Source organism: Pleurodeles waltl, chromosome 7 (genome assembly GCF_031143425.1).
Source record: "Pleurodeles waltl isolate 20211129_DDA chromosome 7, aPleWal1.hap1.20221129, whole genome shotgun sequence".
Lineage (NCBI taxonomy): Eukaryota > Metazoa > Chordata > Amphibia > Caudata > Salamandridae > Pleurodeles > Pleurodeles waltl.
In genome coordinates, this window is record NC_090446.1 from 1,139,042,168 (window position 1) to 1,139,064,663 (window position 22,496).

A 22,496-nucleotide genomic window follows, 5' to 3' on the forward strand; every position below is an offset into this window, starting at 1 on the left:
TCCAAGATGGCAGAATCGAGTGGCCACCTGAAGGAGCTCTGGGCACCACCTCGGGGTGGTGACAGACAGGGGTGGTGATAGACAGGGGAGTGGACTACCCTTTTCTTTGTCCAGTTTCGCACCAGAGCAGGGACCGGGGCCCCTAGATGCTGTAAACCTGTTCATACAAGGAGGGCACCAAAGGTACTCTTCAAAGCAAACCAGTGGCTTGAGGAGGCTACTCCTCCCCAGCCTTGTAACCTAGTTCCAAGGGAGAGGGTGTCATAATACATACTGCAGCCCATGGGGGTCTCCTGGCGTACTAATGCCCTGGGTACCCGAGTACCATATGCTAGGGACTTACAGGGGTACAACAATATGCCAATTGTGGGGTGTAAAAAGGTACCAGGGTAACTGACTTTGGAGGAGAGAGCACAATCTCTGGGGTCCTTGTTAGCAGGATCCCAGTGAAAACAGTATAAACACACTGACAGACAGGCAAAAAGTGGGGGTAACTATGCCAAACAGAGTGGCTTTCCTACAGTAACTGATTTTTAAGATAAGGCAGTGGCCCGTTCTTAAAAAAAAAAGTTTTTCAACATTCTCAAAGGGAAAGGGATCCCATGGGGACCTCTTCCCGTTTGCGAATGGCTTACCACTACATTAGCCTAGTCGGGAGAGCATTAATGTTTTGCAACTGGATTTCAGTCGCAAAACATTAATATATACCATAAGAAGCCCCTTTCAAATACTTATTTTGGTTGCAAATCCAAACTGCGATTCAAGTAACCTGTTACCAAATCGCAATTTGGGTTTCTTACATGCCAAAATACTTTTTTGAGGTCACAAATGGCTCGATTCTGCAAATCAGACCTTTTGCAAATGCAAAACCAGGTTTGTATATCTAGCCATTTGGCTCCCTTATGGTCCAAACAATGGAGTCTCTCTTCCACCTTCAGAAGACAAGGCGGTGCATACTTCTGATAGATTCATACAAAATGGCTGACTGAAAGTTAACTGTGAAGACATCATAATCAAGACCAATGACCAGGCGGGTATCCTCATTCATTCATTCAGATGTGGGAACCATGCCTAAACCCTCGCTTATTAAGTCTTAACTGGTATATAGCAGGCCTACATTGGTCTAATGTGTGTCTTCTGATAGCTTCTGCATTCTTTGTCCTCATCCGTCATAGGCAGAAATCAGTCCCCAATATTGGGGTCTTTGGGTAGGACAAGTTGTCTTGAGATTTGCCCTGCTTAATGGGATTAGAGTGGGGGGGGGGGGGAAGGGGGACGCTGGTGTTTTTAAAATAAATAGTTTTTATATTTTACATACCAGTTTTACGAGCTGGTGCACGTGTTCAAGCACCCGCTTCTGTTTTACACGGCTGCCATTACTGTGATCGCGTTCTCCGTGCTGTCAGCCGTCTAGTGTTTGATCAATTTAGACATTATAGAGCTTCAACAACACAAGTGCGCAGCAACACGTAAGGTGTTGTGCTCTCACTCCCGTACAGCATCCATTTTAGGACATCCTCATTCCTCACTCCACATCCCTACTTCTCATCCATCATCCCTACTTCTCATCCATCATCCCTACTTCTCTTCCATCATCCCTACTTCTCATCCCTGCGTCTCGTCCCTGCTTCTTATCCATCATCCCTACTTCTCATCCATCATCCCTGCTTCTCTTCCATCATCTCTATTTCTTTTCCATCATCCCTACTTCTCATCCATCATATATCATCCCTACTTCTCATCCATTATCCCTACTTCTCATCCATCATACATCATCCCTACTTCTCATCCATCACCCCTACTTCTAATCCATCATCCCTGCTTCTCTTCCATCATCCCTGCTTCTCATCCATCATCCCTGCTTCTCATCCATCATCCCTGCTTCTCATCCATCATCCCTGCTCCTCATCCTTCATCCCTGCTTCTCATCCATCATCCATACTTCTCACTTCTCATCCATCATCCCTACTTCTCATCCATCATACATCATCCCTACTTCTCATCCATCATCCCTGCTTCTCATCCATCATACATCATCTCTACTTCTCATCCATCATCCCTACTTCTCATCCATCATCCCTGCTTCTCTTCCATCATCCCTACTCCTCATCCCTGCTTCTCATCCCTACTTCTCTTCCATCATCCCTGCTTCTCATCCCTACTTCTCATCCCTGCTTCTCATCCCCACTTCTCATCCATCATTCCTACTTCTCATGCCTCAGCCATCATCCCTACTCCTCATCCATCATCCCTACTCCTCATTCCTCAGTCATACCAACACATTTTCAGTTTTGTGAAACACACCTTCACACTGATTGGTTAGGAACAGCCAATCAGAGTTATGAGAGAGAGCTACATTCTTACAGCTCTGCTGGTTTGGGAAATACAAGGAGCCCACAGCTAGGGCCATAAATCAGCTCTTGGAGAAAGGGTTATACAGTTCATCTACAGTTCATCCAAAATCTTTCTGGTTTCAGAAAAGAAAAAAATAAACAGCTCTGAGATATAAAAGCAGCCTCAGATGTAAACATGTTATTTGTTACAAATAAAAAACAGGCTCAGAGTTAAACATTTTATTTGTTACAAATAAAAATGAAACCAGAAAAGGTTTGGATGAATTGGATTGCACTGTCACCAGAGTTGATTTTAAACATGTTCTTTCTACATATGAAACTGAAACCAGAAAGGTTTTCGGTTGAACTGTAGATGGCCTGTATAACCCTTTCTCCAAGAGCTGATTTATGGCCCAGGCTATGGGCTCCTTGTATTTCCCAAACCAGCACAGCTTTCTGCAGAGGCCTGTGCAAACAGAAAAACACTGAGTTAAATAAAATGAAATATTGTGCAGCCTTGAATTCACTGGAAACAAGCAAACAGTTGCATTTCCTCTCCTCTCTCTTCACCCACCATGTGCAATGAGGAGGCTGTTTTTCATTGAAATAGAATCCAGCTCACTCTCTTAACTCTGATTGGCTGTTCCCAACCAATCTGTGTGAAGTTGTGTTTCACAAAACTGAAAATGTGTTGGTATGACTGAGTGATGAGGAATGAGGAGTAGGGATGATGGATGAGGAGTAGGGATGATGGCTGAGGCATGAGAAGTAGGAATGATGGATGAGAAGTAGGGATGAGAAGCAGGGATGAGGGATGAGAAGTAGGGATGATGGAAGAGAAGTAGGGATGAGAAGCAGGGATGAGGAGTAGGGGTGATGGAAGAGAAGCAGGGACGATTGATGAGAAGTAGGGATGATGTATGATGGATGAGAAGCAGGGATGATGGATGAGAAGTAGGGATGATGTATGATGGATGAGAAGCAGGAAAGATGGATGAGAAGTAGGGATGATGGATGAGAAGTAGGGATGATGGATGAGAAGTAGGGATGATGGATGAGAAGTGAGAAGTAGGGATGATGTATGATGGATGAGAAGCAGGGATGAGGAGTAAGGATGATGGATGAGAAGTAGGGATGATGGATGAGAAGTAGGGGTGAGGGATGAGAAGTAGGGATGATGTATTATGGATGAGAAGTAGGGATGATGGATGAGAAGTAGGGATGATATATGATGGATGAGAAGTAGGAATGATGGATGAGAAGTAGGGATGATGGAAGAGAAATAGGGATGATGGAAGAGAAGCAGGGATGATGGATGAGAAGTAGGGATGATGGATAAGAAGCAGGGATGAGACACAGGGATGAGAAGTAGGGACGATGGAAGAGAAGTAGGGATGATGGATGAGAAGTAGGGATGATGGATGAGAAGCAGGGATGAGAAGTAGGGATGAGGAGTGAGGAATGAGGATGTCCTAAAATGGATGCTGTACTCCCGACACCGCTTCTCTTTTTGTGACTCTTAATGTGGGCTAGGGGCTTTATGGGGAAACATTGTTGTTTTTAAAATAAATTGTTTTTATATGCTAGATACCAGTTTTATGAGCGGGTGCATGTGTTCAAGTGCCCGCTACTGTTTTACACTGCCACCATTGCTATGATCACGTTCGCCGCGCTGTCAGCAGTTTTTGATGAATTAGAGATGGCCACAAACCGAGCGTGCAGAGGATGTGCGTAAGCAGGCACACCAAAGGCAAGCCTATTTTGTGCCCGTCCACACCCAAACGGTTCCAGGGCCAAGGACTACTGAAACTTTTGGGTCTAACACAATCTCTTTCTCAGCGATCCAGTTAAGAGCATTGCAGCCCCCCTGTTTAGAGGGTTGTCGAGGATCTTTTCATCTGATGGGGAACTCTAACATATGTAAGGACTGCTTGATTTTCACTCAACCACGAGAAAGGGTGCAGTCGCCTCCTAGTGGTTCTCTTTGTGACATTTCACAGCCTGGTGAAACCTTGGCGAAACCTCTGTACCAGATATTGGGCGTGAAAATGGGTTTCTTTTTTTCAACCTTAATGTTTGCTCACGTTCACGTCATCAACATAATCTTTTTAATTTTTTAGATGATCCCGCCACAGACGCCCTGTTTATCGAGGAAATTTGGCTCCATGAGGCATCCATGCCGGGTGTGATTGCAGCTGTTCCCCCCAAACTATTCCATTGTACGGAGGGACAGAGCGGATAGACCAGGATGTGGAATAGCGATAGTATTTAAGGATACATATATATGTGAAATACAAGCTCTGGCTATTCCTTTCTGTGAGGCTGTGTCTTTTGCGTTTGAACTTTCTCTTAAATTCACCCTCTCTGGAGTTCTGATTTATCACCCACTTGGCAATGTGGGTAGTTGGGTCAAGTCTTTACCCGATCTCTTAGCCTCTCTTATTGTGAGGTCAGCCAATTTTATAGTGCTGGGGAACCTGAATATCCATCTAGAGGCACCTCTTTGCAGCACTGGCCAGACTCAGCTTTGAATCTGAATCTTCTTAGTTCTACCCCCGCCCACCAAGCAGGGCATTTATTGGATTCAGTTTTTCAAACATAAAAAAATCTTCTTTCTCTTCCCTTGGTACCTCTCCTGTGGTCAGATCATCTGGCGGGTCCTTTTATAGTACCTATCCCACCTGGCATCGCTAGGGAGAGGAATAAACCTGGGGCTAGCACTAGGATCTGGACAAAGCTGGACATTAGCGCCCTAAACAGTTAGTTGAGGAACTCGATTCCTAAATTATGGTGAGACATCAAGCTCAATCAGCCTTGAATGGATGAGTGGTTGTGCAGCTCCTTAGATCACGTCCTGCCCTTAAAAACAGGTTTCATATTTCAGCCCCACGGTATATGGAGGAACTACAGGTTATGAAAACAAGCTGAAAAGAGGTTGGAAAGGCTCTATGACAACACTGCTAAGCATAATTCTAAATCAACACTAAAGTACTACCATATCCGCTGCAGAATGGTCGGTGCCACCTTCTTTTCTGATCAGATCACATTGGCTCATAACTGTCCTAAAAAGTGTGAAATACGACTCACAAGCATACATGCTCTTAGGGAGACTTTGCGAAAATTATGCTACTTTGAGACCTTTGTAGACAATACTGGAACCCCAGTAATAAGGATTGGATACTCTATATGAAGTACGTGAATGTGGATCTTGTTGGTACTATGGGAACTACTGACTCAGTTTATATGGTCCTCACTGGATTATGACCACAATTTCGAAACTCATGGAAGGCATTTGTGTATCAGCTCATGTGTTCCTGGTTCGATGAGGGTTGGGGTGACATGACCTCTTAGTTTTTTGATTAATGCTGACATACTAACGGAGTGGGGTGTATGCGGTTGACAATCCATTTTAATCTTTTGAAATATGTAGGTCCTTCATTTATCTGAGTGATGCTAGTGTTACGGTGCATGTTTTCAAAATTGGTTTTCGCATATTCTTATAGCATGGGAGGATCTAATTCATCTGTCCATTTTGTGAGATTACAGAAGCGTTCCTTTGTTATAATCAATAAAGAATTGATGCAAAAACAATAATTTAGCTTTAATGTGTGAATAGCGTGGGTGGTGTTTTAAGGTAGGTTAGATTTCATACAGCAACCCAATCCCCAACACTCTTAGCTATCAAATTTACATTTTGTTTTCAGTTATCACTACAAGGCACTGTTCCAGGGCACTCCAAATTTTCAACTCCCCCTTTATATTGTAAATATGTAATTAGGTTCACTATAGTTCAGACAAAGAAAAAGGTGGATTAGAGATAAGGAGATAGCATGAAAGGCAGGAGAGTAGAACATAAAGAAGAGAAAGTTAGTGAATAAGGAAGAGGCGAGGAGTGGAGGGTGGGATGTTGAAAAGTAAGTTAGGATGGGAAGTTAACCAAGAAGTGAGGAAGGAAAAAAGAGAACTGCAAGGTGCAGAAACTTTAAAAAAAGGAAAGGTGGTGTAAGAGGAAGAGAAAAGAGGGTAGAAGATATGCAGTGGGGTAGAAAAGGTGGAGAGGCATGAGTAAAGAGTAGAGGAGGGTCAAGAGCGAGCGAAAGAGGCAGATGACAAAAACAAGGGGAAAGATAGATGAGAAAGTAAAGAAAATAGAGGAGATGAAATGGGATAAATGGGGCATAAGACAAAGATGGAAATAGAAGAGGAAGAAAGGGAGATGAGAAAAGGGAAATGTGGAGGGAAGTAGAAGGATGTTTGAAGAAGGGTGATACAAAGGAAAACAAGGAATGCAGAACAGCAGAGGGAGTCAGGTAGATGACAGAGTTGGAGCTCTGGGAAAGAGGGTCCTATTATATGATATAGTCTTTCTTTAATAGCAAGCTTTCACCTGGTTGCTTTTGGTACTTCGCGTCTAATTTGAACTCCTTCCTTTCTCCTGTGGTTGGTCGTTCCAGATGTTTGGCTGGTGTCCCACGCCCAAGGAGCTCATCCAATTTGGAACGTGCTGGACGGACGGGTTCACTGGTGGGAGTCAAAGAGATGCACAAGGTTAAGACATGGGCAGATGGCACAGGGCTCCCTCAGACCCTAGAGGAAGATCTCAATGCTGAAAATATGGAGATGCACAGTTCCTATAAATGAAAGGTCTTCCTAAGGAAGTGGATACACAATGGAGACTTCAATAAACGTGAACCAGGAAATTCATACTTGGACAATGTTGCTTAAAAGGTGTATCCTCTAAAACCCAGGAGTGAAAGATGAATATGGAATGAACACATACAAAGATGTATGTTGCACACAAGCAACAGACTGTCACCTACTGAACTCCATCTTCCTTCCTACTCTGCAATCTAGGTGTCGCTTCTAAAGCACATTTATCATTCACCCCTATTCCCTCCTTCCCTACTGGTGTACCATATAACTTTACGTTACCACTTCTCGTGTTAAATCAGTGAGATCAGGTGCCCCTTTTCTTTTCATCGTAAACAAATCTCAATACTCCAATCTGGCCTACAGTAATGTCCTATGTGGACTATTGCAGGGCAGGTTTATGACTGTCTGCCTATACATTATTGAAGCTATATAGACTTCAGAAGTATGCATCCTACATCACTTTTGATATAAGATGCTCCAATTTCAGCCTTGAAAATAATGCACTGGCTCACAATCAAACAATGGTCTAAATTAAATATCTAACCCCTATTTGGATTCTCCTGCCTGTACAGTGTTCAATGCACAGTACTGCGATACTATAACTAGTCTGCTCTATAAAATATTTAATAAAGAATAACCTTAAGCAGAAACATGAGCAGCCAATGACCTGGCCTAGTCACCTCATATACTTGCCAGCGTCCATCTATCAGTACATTCTCCATGTTTATATACAACTAAACAGACTTTTGCCGGATGGGTCAACTGGTGAAATTAGAAAATCTTCTCTAAATCCTACATAACATGCTGAATTCCACAAGGATACATACTGGCTCACTTACTTTTTAATCTCTATCTGGAACTCCTTTCAAATCATTAAATTATACAAGTGTCTGATTTCAGCATACAGCAATATATGTTAAGACATGCAGCTTTACATCTTGTGTAGCTGACGTCATCACACAGAAGACATGCCTGAAGAAGACAGAGCAATGGATGTCTAGCAACTTCCTAAAACCCATAAAAGCATGAATTCATACTCAGTAATTGAACGACTTTTGCCCGGCCCTTGACTCATCTCTGAGAATGCTAGGTTCCACTATTGATAACACATTAACCTTATTACACAACATCAATAAATCATCCGTCAACTTTTTCTTCCTTGCTTCGAAAGAAAGGCAAATATCTGCACTCGGATATACCACTGCCAACCTGTGTATCACTAACTGTCCTCTCTCCCTTTCTACCCTGTTTTCTTTTCTTTTAAGAACAGGTGAAGCACAACATATACTTAGCGTATGATTCCAGTATTATCAAAAGTAAATAGGTTTTTTACTGTTTTCTTCAAACTCTCCCTTCTTCCACTCTGGCTTGATCTAAACTATGAAGCCCAAAATACAGAGAATGTGCTGAACAGACTACACACAACAAAGCTTTCAAGCATACTTTTGCAAATTGGATCATATTTCTTGGAACCTAAATCTAAAGAATAGTGGCTGCAAGCAGATCTCTGAAAAGGACCCAAATGTTTTGCTTCCTGTAATAAAATAAGCATGACGTCTTTTACAAACTACATTCGCAGATATAACATTTACAAGACACAACCCACCTGTAAAGGGTGTCTTTGGCAAATTCTTTTCAGGCAAATACCACCATAGTGGACACAGCGGACCTGTCTGGTCTAATTCTGAGGTAAATAGTTTGCTCGAACCCTTGGAGTAGTAGGTAACGAGCAGAGCATCTTAAGAACAGGAGATGAATCTTTAGTATAAAGTAAAAGGAAACTCCCCGGCAGATACAGCAAGCCATGAAAAGACCTGTTAACGACAAAGCTGGGAGGACAATCATGGGTAATGAAGACCAACAATGAAGATGGCTAGAGCATTTTGAAGAACTGCTGAACCAGCTTGTGCCACTGTCTCAACCAGACATACAGCCAGCTGACAAGGACTTGCCAATCAACTACTGCAGACCAACCAAGGAAGAAATATGGCACACCATCAAACATTTGGGAAATGGGAAGGCAGCAGGACCTGACAACATTCCTGCAGATGCACTGAAAGCAGACACTGAAACATCAGTAGACATGCTCTACCCCATGCTTGGAAGAATCTGGGTAGAGGAAAAGGTGCAATCAGACTGGAATGAAGGATATCTGATCTAGATCCCCAAGAAAGGTGACCTGAGTAACTATGCAAACTACAGAGGGATACTTGTTCTATCAACCCCAGGCAAAGTGTTCAACAGAGTCATCCTGAAGAGAATGAAGGAACAAGTCGACACTCAGTTGCAAGGACAGCATGCTGGCCTCTGCAGAGATAGGTCCTGCACAGACCAGATTGCAACACTGCACATCATCGTTGAGCAGTCAATGCAATGGAACTTACCCCTCTATGTCAACTTCATTGACTATGAGAAGGCAGGATGGACAGAGAGACCCCTTTGGAAACTTCTCCACCACTACAATGTGCCTGATAAACTCGTAAGAATCATCAGAAACTCTCACAAGGGAATGACCTGGAAGATAGTCCATGAAGGACAACTCACAGAAGCCTTCAAAGTTAGGACTGGAGTCCACCACCCGTTGTTTGCTCTCTCTTTTTCTTCTCCCACTAGCCACAGACTGGATCATGAAGACATCCACAGCAAGGAGAAGAAAATGGCATCCAGTGGACACCTTGGACGCAGCTCAGAGACCTGGAATTTGCAGACGCCCTGGCCCTACTCGCCCATACCCATTCACAGATGCAAGAGAAGACTGACAGTGGCAGCCACATCACCACAACTTGGCTAGCATCCACAGGGCAAAAAACAAGATCCTGAAGGCTAACACAGACAGCACAACTACAGTCACTCTTGCAGGCGAGGCACTAGAAGACGTTGAGGCATTCACTTATCTGGACACTGTCATAGACAAGCAGGGTAGCACAGACACTGGTGTCAAGGCAATAATTTTCAAAGCAAGGGCTGCCTTCGGTCAGCTAAAGAAAATCGGAGATCCAAGGGCTTAAAGCTGCAAACAAAGACCAGGCTTTTTAACACCAACATAAAATCAGTCCTTATGTATGGAGCAGAATCTTGGAGGACAACAGTGACCACCAACAACAAAGTCTAGACCTTCATCAATACCTGACTGAGGAAACCTCTCCAAATCCGCTGACCAAACACCATCAGCAACAACGACCTATCGCAGCAGACTTTCCAACTCCCTGCTCATGAAGAAATCATAAAAAGATGCTGGGACTGGATAGCTCACACCCTCTGCAAGCCTGTATCAAACACCACAAGGCAAGCCCTCACCTGAAACACTCAAGGCAAAAGGAAACGAGGAAGGCTCAAAAACAATTGGTGTTGAGGTGTGAAGGCTGACTGCAAGGAAATGGGTTACACCTGGAGTCAGATTGGAAGAAAAGCCCAGGGAAGAGATGGCTAGAGTGTCCTCGCTGATGGCCTATACCCCAGAAAGGGTAGTAGGCATAAGTAAGTAAAAGGTAACTTGCTTCTCAATAAAAAGCACACTCAAGTTAACTTGGGCTCTCCCAATTCACTGTCAAAAATATGATTTGTGTGCCTGACTCCCACTCTTCGACTGTGCTGCGATGAAATGGAAAGTGAAAACATGCAGGCCTGTCAACACTTGGCTAGCATGCAGCAGCTACGCAGTTAATTTCTTCCCTGATGTAACTCTTACACTTTGTTGTTTTGACAATTCACAAACAAGATTTTCTAAGGAATGTACTCTCACTGTGAAGATTAAGGTAGGTAATTTGCCATTGTTTCATTTCTCATTTTGTCAATTCAAAAACATATTTCTCAGGTGCGTTCCCCAGGTGCCTGCTGTTTAAAACACTTCATAATCCTCATAAAAAATAGAATGTGCAAGAAGATGTAAAAATCGTCTGAATTGAAGTAGATACTCATATTCACTAATTGTCAAATATGTAGTAACTTGCCCACCCTGTAGCAATGTAAGCATAACTTGATTAATACAGCTTACACAGCAGGGGCCTAGGCTCAACTGAGCAGGCACCTCTTTCATGTCACTGAGCCCGGGTCCCTGCTGTGTAAGCTGTATTAATAAAGGTATGCTTACATTGCTACAGCGTGAGCAAGTTACTACATATAGCAAGGCCTGTAAAGCAGTTTTGCTTTTAAGATCTGATTGAAGTAGCAGATAGTACTGTTCTCTCCTGGAAAGTGTGCGGATTAGTTCAGTTCTCTGGCCACTAGAGGCACAGGATTTTCTGTTTGAAACACTTAGGCACATACTACATTAATATGGCAGGTGCACTCAGTCAGCCTGGGTACCTCCCCACCTCCCTAATAGGGAGCTATTAGTGCCAAGTGTTTGTGGTGGGAAGGTCAGTTGAAAAGGAACTCTGCTTATTAGGTTATGCCGTTTTTTCCATGATGGGAAGGACTTTAGTGTTCTGCCAACATAAATTTTTCTTCCAAGTTCTCTGACGAGTAACTCTATAGTAGTTTTCCAGGCAAGCAAGAGAATTTTGCGGGTTAACCTAACATACTGTGATGTGTCCTTGAATTTAGGGTGCATCCAATGTAGTAATAGGCTGCATTGCAAAGTCTCCAGGTGAAGAGGGCCACAGAACAACCTAACTAATATTATTTTGGCAGGTCGCTATTGCTAACCACTTGTGATTGGCTACATAACAGAGATTGTGGCCTGCAAGGAACAGCAGCCCACCATCCCTTTGTTTGCATTCCCAAACAAAGGGATGGCAAACAGGAAGTTCCACTTCTCCTGAAGGAATGTGCTAAACTTTCAACTCAAGACTATCCAGTTTTAACGGGATGTCCTATTTTTGCCTTGGTGGTTTAAGGTCTAGCCACAGTGAGCATGCACTAGCGCATGTGCTCTTTCTTGTTAGGTCTTGCCTGCGTGAGCATGTGCATGAGCTCTCATCTTTATTCTATAATGGGGTGGAACCAGACCAATACTTAACATCCGTTTGAAGCATTGTCACTCATTTTTGCTGCCTGCTAATTGGGCAGCACTTGCATGCGTCAGTTTCTTTTCATTCGGCGGGGCATGGAACAAGCACAGATTGAATACATTTAATTAGTGTCCCTCCGCTGGCAACCCGCTGCTTGTGCTGTGATTCAGGTACTATGCTTTTTTTTAATGTGTTATGATGCAGTTAACGCATCATAGCGCTTTTTTTGCATTCCCTCACTCACCCCCTTCCTGGTTCTTCTTCTCCCTCCCACCTGACCTACGGTCCCTGTTTCTTCTCTCCATAACACCCTGCCTCCTGTGTTCCTTTTTTCCCCAGGGTTAAAAAACAATGCTATTGTTTAACCCCCACCCACTCTCCCAAAGCTTGGCCATTGGCGAGACCTATTGGCTTTTCCAATGCTTGTTGTACAGGGCAACAATGTTTTCTCTTGGGCACTTTGCAGTGCTATGCTTGCACAGTAGCATTCAGCTTGCTGAGAGGGACTTTTAGCTGCAGTGAATCCTATGACGGGGCCAGATGTTTGTGTGCAGCACATTTTATGCTGTGGCTGGCTCTCTGTTCTGGAATTAGAGGTCCAAGGCTTTGAGCCATACACTATTGCTTGATTTTATTGTTTGCAGTGGATACAAAATTGGACCAGTGCTTTACTGCTACTCATTCATGTGTCTTTACATTTTTCCTCACTAACCAGCATTTGATTTCTAGCATTTTTATATATTAACCTTCTTTTTCACTGTACTCTCACACCATGCAGCTTGAATACAATTCCTCACCTCTCTCCAGTCTTCTGCTCCTTCCGCTGGACCACAGGACTGTCTCCGAACCCCAGGGCATCCATAAGATCATCAGAATCATCTTCAAAAGTTAGCTCATCCTTCTTGCGAGGGGCAACAGTAGGTTTTGCAGCAGCAGCCACTGGTGTTTCTGTGAAAACAAAGCAAAGGCATTACTCACACGAAACTGAACAGATTCCACTATTAGAAATAAGGCCCCTCACAGCAGCAGGCAAATTTTGGGAATGCGGCCCACCGCTACACCTGGTTTCATCTTGTAGTTCTAAAAGAATATTATGATGTACCAGACAAAGTGCAGAAGCAGTTCATTCCAGAACATGCCGATTTTGGTGTAAGGCACCGAAGAGTCCTCTTAACAGCTCCATGACACTTCTTTTTAGCCAAGGGACTAAGGGCCTAATGTAGCAAAATTCCAAATTGCGAGTTGCAATTTGCGAGTCCCAGCGACTCGCAAATTGCAACTCGCAATTTGGAATGCAGAAAGGTGTCTCAGACACCTTCTGTGAGTCGCTATGGGGTCGCAAAGACCCACCTCATTAATATTAATGAGGTGGGTCGCAATTGCGACCCCATAGCGATTCAGGGCACTCACGGGGATGGTGGCCTGTTGGAGACAGCAGACCACCATGTCCGTGACTGCTTTTAAATAAAGCAGTTTTTTTTTTTCAAAGTGCAACCCGTTTTCCTTAAAGGAAAACGAGCTGCACTTTGAAAAAAACCGAAACCTTTAGTTTCGGTATTTTTCAGGGCAGGCAGTGGTCCATTGGACCACTGCCTGCCCTGAAAAATTATTATTTTTTCCAGACACAAAGGGGAAGGGGTCCCTTGGGAACCCCTTCCCGTTTGCGCCTGGGTTACCATCCACTTCAAGTGGATGGTAACTGCGCTTTCATTTGCGACCGCAATCGCGGTCGCAAATGAAAATGCATAGCATTGCGAGTCGAAAATAGGAAGGGAACACCCCTTCCTATTTGCGAGTCGGAAATGCATTTTGCGAGTCGGATCCGACTCGCAAAATGCATTTCTACATAGCAATGAGGCTTTAGCGTCTTGCAAACAGAGATTTTCGCAGTTTGCGACTCGCTAAACCCTTGCTACATCTGGCCCTAGATCCCTTCTTACCTTCCCAATACCAGGATATCAAACTCCTGAGCAGCCACTAGGACCAGGGCGTAATGCAAGCCCCTGCAGCGCAGGTAGGTCCCCAACCCTTTAGGGGCTCCACATCAACCCAAGGACAATGAATATCTGTGAGATACAGGAGAGTAAGGGGCCCTCTTCACATTCTGCTGGGGAGCCCCATCATTTTTGTGTTACACAACTGGCTAGCCCTGCAGCTTCATCTATTAGCATTTTGCATTGTCAGAATGCCAGCTCCTGTCTCATCCAGATACTGAATTGGGGATTCTCCACAACTCTTACTAGGATGAACAGCAAAAGATCATGTGTACAATCTTCTTTTCCCACATCATGGCTATTCAGGAAGGCATATCCCCTAATACAAATAAACTAAGCAAGGTCTGAAACAGTTAGTATAGTCATACTAAGCATGCTGGATCCCCATTGAGACAAAAAAGACAGTCACCTACGCACTTGTCCACAGCAAACTAGACTACGGCAACGCCCTCTACTCTGACATCACAAAGAAGCTCCAAACAAGACTACAGAGAATCCAGAATGCAGCAGCCAGACTCATCCTGGACATCCCCCACCACAGCCACATCTTTGCCCACCTCACAGACCTGCACTGGCTCCTGGTCGACAAACACATCACCTACAAGCTACTGACACACACCTACAAGGCACTGAACAACGTAGGACAGGCCTATCTCAACCACCGCCTGACCTTTTATACCCCACACCAGGCAGCTCCGATCCCCCCAAATTGCCCTCGCTACCATCCCCAGAATCAGGAAAAGCACAGCTGGTGGCAAATCCTTCTCTTATCTCGCAGCCCGTACATGGAACACGCTCCCTCTCAACCTCAGACAGGCCACCTCGCTAAAGCAGGTCAGGAAGGATCTCAAGACCTGTTTTTTTGAGTGAGCAGCAAGTCCGCAACAGCGATTCGAGACACCACAGGTGATAAGTCACGTTTTACAAGTGATTGATTGATTGAGACAAAGCCAATGAACCACTGCATGCATTTTCTGCACCTCCAAATTGAAAACAAGATGCTGAGTTGGAAATATGGAACAGTCTTGTCAACAAGTGGTACTTGAAAGACCACTAGAAACTCAGAAAAATATGACAGCAGTTTGTTCCTTTAGAAAGTAAAGAAGCAACAAGCAAGTACGTAAGGATAATTCTTTCATTGATAAAGGCATATTTTTTGTTAGTTGCTCGCATGACCACAAAGGTCCCTTCCTTAATATTGGAACAAATTAAGTTTTTTCTTGTTGAGGCAGAAACTTCCCACCATAGCGATTGTAAGCACCCTTCTTTCAGACATTGGTTGCTGCCCTATCTTCCTACAATATGAGAGAATGACGGTGGTAGGAGTATAATTTTATGTGCAGAATAGTCTTTTTACTTGTTTTACACGTATCCTTCTGGGGAAGATGAATGTAAAAGCGCCATTCAGTTTTCCTCAACTGTGGCCCATTACCTTTCTCATATGTGGGGCCATGCATGAAGGGTGGTACATGCCTGAATAGGGTTGTGGTTGAGTGTTGGGTATGTGTGCACCTCCACCTACATTACCATCAAAGTGCTCTCTGATGTTCCTCAGGGCACAATTCCTGCTTTGACCTTATTTAATATGTACACAGAACCACTAAAAGCATAAAACTACAAAAAAATCAGCTATAACCCTACATCAAGATGCAGCTGAAATCCAATTATACTTAAAAATCTCAGAGGCTGATGCTAGCACTACTCTAAGATCCTGTCTATCCCAATTCCAAATATGGATGCAAGAGAACTTTCTCAGACTTCAGAAACTCCATTTCTGCAGGAGGCCCTACAAACCTCCATTGCCCCACTCAGACCTGTTCTAAACTCAGATGAAAGACTGCTTCGTTATCCAGGTAGATATGACCACATCACCCCAATCACTTTGAATTCTCATTTGGTCCTCCATCACATCTAGAATCACTTTAAAATTTGCTGGCTTGTGGATACAGCCATGTAGAAAGGCTTCCTAAATTCAAAACATCAACAACAACAAAGGCACTCACAGCAGACTGGACTCTGCCTCTCTATGCTATCATGGAAAAATGACCCCCTCTCAATCTTTGACAAACAGCTAAAAGTTCACCTTTTCTGACAATTCCTAGACAAGGGGTCCAATACCTAATAATGTTGCCAGCAAGGTGAGGCAGTTGGCAACAAGTTTGGCTAGGATTTTGGCACCACAATTAATGACGGAGAGTGATCGGTAGGATTTGCATTTACGAGGGAGCTTATCAGGTTCACACAATACCCAAGAGGTTGCAGGGACATCTGTGACAAAATATGTGCCTCTAGCATTGCAGACAGTAGGCACCCTGTTGCTTGTACTAGGCTCGTTCTTTCAAGGTGCCCTTCCTCATAGGAGGTGCCCACAGAAATGCTCCTCCTGTTGTGGTTCTAGAGCTCCAATTATTACATGTGATCACAGGGTGCACGTGGCGCCCACATCCACCCCTGGCTAAGTGCGTCGTCTATACACAGAGTGCCTGGAGTGAGGGCTCAAAACTCCTTTTCCCTCTCATCTATCTCGGCTCCGTGTAACCCAGCAGGGGAGGCAAGGGCATGTCCCACCAGCCGCAGTGGATCTCAATGAGATGTTGGGGCAGCAATCTCTATGATTTCTGCATGGCTCCCAAGCACCATGCCCAGCAGACAGTCTCTCGTGGAGCCCAGCAAGGTGCAGATCATTGGGGGTGGGGTATCTCCAATATGGCAGGCAGTGCTTTCACGCCCACCTCCGTAGCACCAGTTATTCTTGCCACACTGATGTTGCACTCAAGCTTGGGGCCCTCGTCAGGTCAGTGGCACAGCTTAGAAACACCGCTAGACAGTGTACCCGTGGCGGTCATTGACAGTTTACTTTACTGTGTCTGACAGGATTTTCACACACCACAGATTGTGTTCACACTCAACCCCCCCCCCCCCCGCCAGCCCAGTATACCTTAGTGCAGGGTCTAGCTCAGGCCCTCAATTGCAGTCCTAGTAAGAGTGGTGCAACTATCCAATAACAGCCGCCAGGACACCATCTTGGATTGCCATGCCCACTGATGCTGCTCATTGAGGCTAGTGCACAGTTATAATTATAGAGAGTAGCAGATAATTACCTCCAACTGCAAGAGGATTTTGCATTCTGGCTCCCTTGTGCCTATGCCCCCTCTCCCTCAAACCCCCCATCCATCCGCCCCACCCCCTCCACTCCCTCCTTTTAGCTAAGATTTGCATCTCTGAAGAATCTTACCCCGCGTCTGGAGCAGATCCACTTTCAACCTGGGCCAGTATGAACCAGCCCAGGAGAAGCATCAGCTTTATAACTTAGTCATACAGCGGCCATGCTGCTCTAGGACTGGAGTAGTCTCCCACATGCAAAAGTTGCAGACATTGATGCTGGTAAGCCCTGACAATAAGTAAGAGGTCCCTTGATCTGCACCTTGCTTCGGGATTTCGTTGACATCCAAAGTGAAACTGTAGAAGACTGTGTTCCAGAGACAGCACTCAGCTTGTCACTATCTATCTTTCAGGCTTGGAACAGGCCTGGGTCCAGGATTCAAGAGGAAGACTTGCTTGTGGAGAAGATGCTGGACTTCACCTTTTAGCAAGGCTGCAAGCCTGTGAGAACTCAGATGATTTAAGAGAACCTAATAGAATCATTGTTGAACTATGTCAGCTCTAGGATATGAGGACTCAGTGAGGCAGGTTGCTTGAGTTTATCATCAACTCAAATGACTGTATCACCTATAGCCCAAGGGAAGACCAGTCACCTCATACTTCTGAAGAGGGTAAGCCTCCTTAATTCATGAATCCATCTGTGCTGCAGGAAAGCCTATGTTGTGTGGACCTTCCAGTTGCTTCCAGAGATCTTTCTGGTGATGTCATGTTGAGTCTGGTATTGTTGAACATATGCCGCTCTCTAAGGTGGTTCAGAAGTTTTAAACAGTTGAACCCCATAGGTATTCAAATTAACTAGCACTGAAACCAGCTGTTACTTCCTATGACTAACCAGTGGACAAAAAGAACTCCATGTAATTGTGCCCAGTTAGTGGGCACCATACATCGGTCCTGCATGTCTACAAGTTATCATTTTGGCTCACAAACCTAGGTGGGCACTTGCTTGAAACGGAAGTGGGTCTTTTGGGCTGCTCTTTGGGACTTGTGTATTTAGTGCCAGATGCTTTGAAGCCTATTAACATTACAGCAACAGCATATAAAATCCAAATCTCAGCAGAGTAAGTAAAAAAACAAACATTTGACGAGCAGTAAGAGAGGCCATGCTAGTTTGAAGTTCACATTTTATGAGTTGAGATATGAGCTACTGTTAGTTATTACACTATCTCTTGGAAAGGACTGACGCTAAAGCTGAAGTTCCAGTGGTGCAAGCATGCTTAGGAATTCATTCCCACTGAACAGCAAAATGTAACTATATTGATTAATGCAAAAACTCTATAATGGAATTGGGGTAGATAGTTCTGTTTTCTGTTGATAATCTTCACAAGTGTAGTGTATTTTTCTTATGTAAATTAAAGTACTTTTCCTTTATGAAGTAAAGGACTAACCAGACAAGCAGTTATGTAGGGGTATTGATGTGTTATATTGAGCTCTGCTTCATTACAGCAAAGAGTCAAGTGCTAAAAAAAGAGTACTTGAATATTAAGCCTGGCGTCCAATAGTACTCTGGTTCTAGGATACCACTGCTAAATAAACCCAATAACCACTGATCGTCATGGTCCCAAGATGACATGTCTCACACTGCTTTATAAATATATTTTATTCTGGCATTATTTTACTTTTTTTAGGGAGGGGCTGCATATTGTGTTGCTGCAGTCACATACCAGTGACCAAATGCAGGGGACTGGTTAATCGGTGGAGCAACAGAACAAAATTCCTTAAGTGTGTCCTTCATTGTTAGTCTAGATCCACATATATTCTATCAGCACACAACTCACATTCATAGGTTGGAAAGCTGCTCCAATTAATCATACTCATCTTACTGCACACTGTAGAAGACACTGTTAATAGGGAATGGCACTTTATTGCCCCTCCTCCCGCCTATCACCCTCCTCACCCTTGACTGCAGCACTTGGTGCATGTTCAGAGACTGCTGTGGTTACTGCTCCTTGATGTTTTTTTGCAGTATTGTCCTCTTCATCAGATAGTAGGCCGGCCAAAGGATCGTCAAAATCTACAGGGCAAAAACACAAAGATCGAGAGAGATGGAATGAGCACAGACACACACAAATACTAAATACAGTACAACACTCGACCCTTTCTGGTTACCATAACCTCGTCTCTCATTCAACAGTGACTGCTGCTTATAGCCATCTGTAGTTGCAAGAAATGAAGAAATTAAGAAGATTTAAAGATGCAACACTGTCTGAATATCGAACACCCTCATGTGAGCAAAATAAGTTAACATTCTTATCACAAGATATTAACCGCAGTATAAACTATGGCCCTCATTACAACCTTGGCGGTCTTTCAAAAAGACCGCCTAGGCTGCGGGAGACAGAATACTGGCGGTATATCTGGCTCCCTATTATGACTTTTCCGCTGGGCCAGCGGAAAAGTCATATCAACATTGCTGCCGGCTCATAATAGAGCCGACGGCAATGCTGATGTGCAGTGGTTGCAGTAGCACCCGTCGTGCATTTCACTGCCCGAAATTCGGGCAGTGAAATGCACGACGGGCTATGCCTGGGGTCCCCTGCACTGCCCATGCCAAGTGCATGGGCAGTGCACAGGCCCCCAGGGGCACCCCAAGTCCCCCTTACCGCCAGCCTTTCATGGCGGTGTTTACCGCCGAGGCCAGGCTGGCAGTCGGGGACTCATAATCCCTAGGCGTAAGCCTGGCGGTATAGTGGAGGGGCCGGCGGTATGGCCGTGGCTGTTGCGCCACGGCCATAATAGCTGGCGGAACCCGCCAGCCTGTTGGCGGTGTTACCGCCAGCTTACCGCCGGCCGCCAGGGTCGTAATGAGGCCCTATATGTTCATGTTCAATATAAACTATGTTTTCTGATTCAGCGTAAACACATAGGCCCTTATTTTAACATTGGCGTTTAATGCTGCCTACCGCCGTGGCAACGGCCGCCAAAAGACTGTCGCCGCGGCTAACATCCGTCCGCCAAATTATGACCACAACCGGACTTCCGCAACAAGAAGAGCAGAAATCCAGCTGTGGCCATGCTGGCGGATGGTGGTAAGGTGGCGCTGCTACCACCAGCAGCACCATGTCAGTAGACCGCCGCCAGCCATATTATGACAAATAATACGGCCTGGCGGTGTTCTGCTGGCAGATTCCCTGGATGCAGGTAAGTTGGGCTTCCGACATGGGATGGGGGTGTTGTGTGTGTGTGTGTGGGGGTGGGAGGGTTGTGTGCATGAATGTGTGAGTGTGTGCGTGAATGCATGTGTGTGTGTGTAGTGATGTTTGCATGGGTGTATGCATGTGTGTGAATGCATGTATGAATGGAAATGGGAATGTTTGTCTGCGTGTCAGTGTGAATGTGTGTACGGATGTGAGCAAGAATGAATGATTGCATGCGTGAATGAATGCGTGTATGCCAGTCAGTGAGTGTGTGTATGCTTTGTGAGTGTCTGCAAGTGTTCCAGAATGTGGCAGCGGGAGATAGGAAGGAGGAAGCGTGGATGGAAGGGGGCTGTGAGGGGAATCTCAGGAGTGTTGGGGGGGGTCGTTGAGCCTCCTACCAGTGACAGTGAAGGAGTTCCCTGTCACTAGTAGGGCTTACCGCCATGGTTTTCGTGGCGTGCTACCGCCATGGTGGTAGGAACGGCAAATTGTCAACAGCCTGTTGGTGGTACTACTGCCACATTATCACCTACCACCTGGGTCATAATCACCCCCATAATATTTTCATTATACGATTTAATATCACATGTAGAAAGGGTTTTTCCTTACAAGAAATATTTGTCTTTTCCACTGCGGTGGATTCGCTTATAATCATGTAGTGAAGGAGAAAGACGATTTCACTTTGTCATAGTTTTAAGACTGATGTGTGCACGTGGTCACTTTAATGCTATTTGAAATGGGCTCTGTTTGTATGAACTCTACCTTTGCTTAATATAAAACCTATTTCTTAGGCAGCTCTTATTGTGGATACATGATATTGCTACATTGCACTATGTTTTAGGTGTTTCTGATAAAACAAGGAGCCTATTACTTTGTGTGGGTGGAGATGGGAAATTTATCATAACACAACACTGACTTGGTGTCTTGTCTGGATAAGATTAAAGTGGAATGCATTTGAAGTGGCTACAGGATAACTAACTTGCTCTTTTCTTAATGATAATCAAGCCATGCCAGCCCTTATAATATGGCACTGATGTGGCTTTGTAGGCATTTTTTGTTGGATATGCACACCACACTTTTATTGGGGGATACCCATGTTGCAATGTGACATTCGAGCCCATTGCTGATGTTATTCTGCAGGTGCTTGATGTCTTATATGTGCAGCAGACCAGTGTCTGGGGATATGTAGTTTGTATTATGATATGTTTGCTTATTAAAAACTAGTCTCTCAAACAGTCTTTAAAGTACAATTGAATCTCAAATTTATAATATGTATACAACTGATAATTGGATCTAAGTATAAAACAGAGGAAGAGCCTTATGATTATTGTGTCTTTATTCTGATAGGAGGCTGTGAGCAATGTCCCCCCAATTGCAATGGCTTTCGCTGCATATACATTTTAGAAACAGAAGAAACTAAGATTCAGACATGAAATGGGATACTGTAATTTTGGATTGCTTTATTAATTGTGTGACCTTGCCCTATTATGTTGGTATATTTTATGAAAAAAAAGATGTTGAAATAAATATTATATTAAAATAATTAGGGATTTTTGACATCGACTAGGTGACTTTGTTGCTGTGTTCTTAGGAACATTTAAGACCGTGGATCAACAATCTCTTTGCAGTCCAAGAAATATCAGAACCTTCTGTATGAAAAAGGACCAATAGGAGAATCGTCCTAATATTAATTAAGATATTTTTATACTAATAACGTTTGTGGATTTACTAAAATGGATTTCTTTGGATTTCTTTCCAAAATTCTCAATATTCTAGCTGGGGCTTTATTGTGTTAGTGTTGTGTAAATTTAACCTTTTATTTGGAGCATTATACACAACAGAGTATCTCCTATCAGTGAATTAATTTTAACACTTTTATCATAAAAAAAGGAATAGATTCTTACCTGTAACTCCTGTTCTCTCATAAGGGAATTTCCATGATAAGTCATAAGCACTGAATAGTCCCGTCCATGTGCGGGGGCCTGGAGCATCTCTTCAATATATCATTTTAGGTGTAGAATCTCACCTTTCTTCCAGAAGGCCAGTCGAAACACTTACAATAGAGACAGATAATGCAGCCTATATACGTAGGCTACAAAGACCCAACTCTTCATCATGAAGTCAAAAAAGGGCCAATATATTATACTCAAGTATAATTTAGGATTTTTATGAAAACAGCACAAATCTCCTTCACAAAACCCCTTTTATGGTAGAAATGAGGAAGTGCAGGATAGAGAAGCCACATAGGCTGTCATTATATGGCTA

At 44.0% G+C, this 22,496-nt stretch overlaps 1 protein-coding gene across 3 annotated transcripts in view; it reads right to left on the reverse strand.

Annotated features, from left to right (window-relative positions):
* FBF1 (Fas binding factor 1) overlaps positions 1 to 22,496 on the reverse strand; it is a 506,392-nt gene that overhangs the window by 369,228 nt on the left and 114,668 nt on the right. For all 3 annotated transcript variants that reach the window (XM_069200193.1, XM_069200194.1, XM_069200195.1), the window contains exons 10-12: positions 18,989 to 19,105; positions 12,736 to 12,886; positions 6,721 to 6,854 (exon numbers count right to left, since the gene is read on the reverse strand). In XM_069200193.1, coding sequence (XP_069056294.1) covers positions 6,721 to 6,854; positions 12,736 to 12,886; positions 18,989 to 19,105 — 402 coding nt within the window. The remainder of the gene's footprint in view (positions 1 to 6,720; positions 6,855 to 12,735; positions 12,887 to 18,988; positions 19,106 to 22,496) is intronic.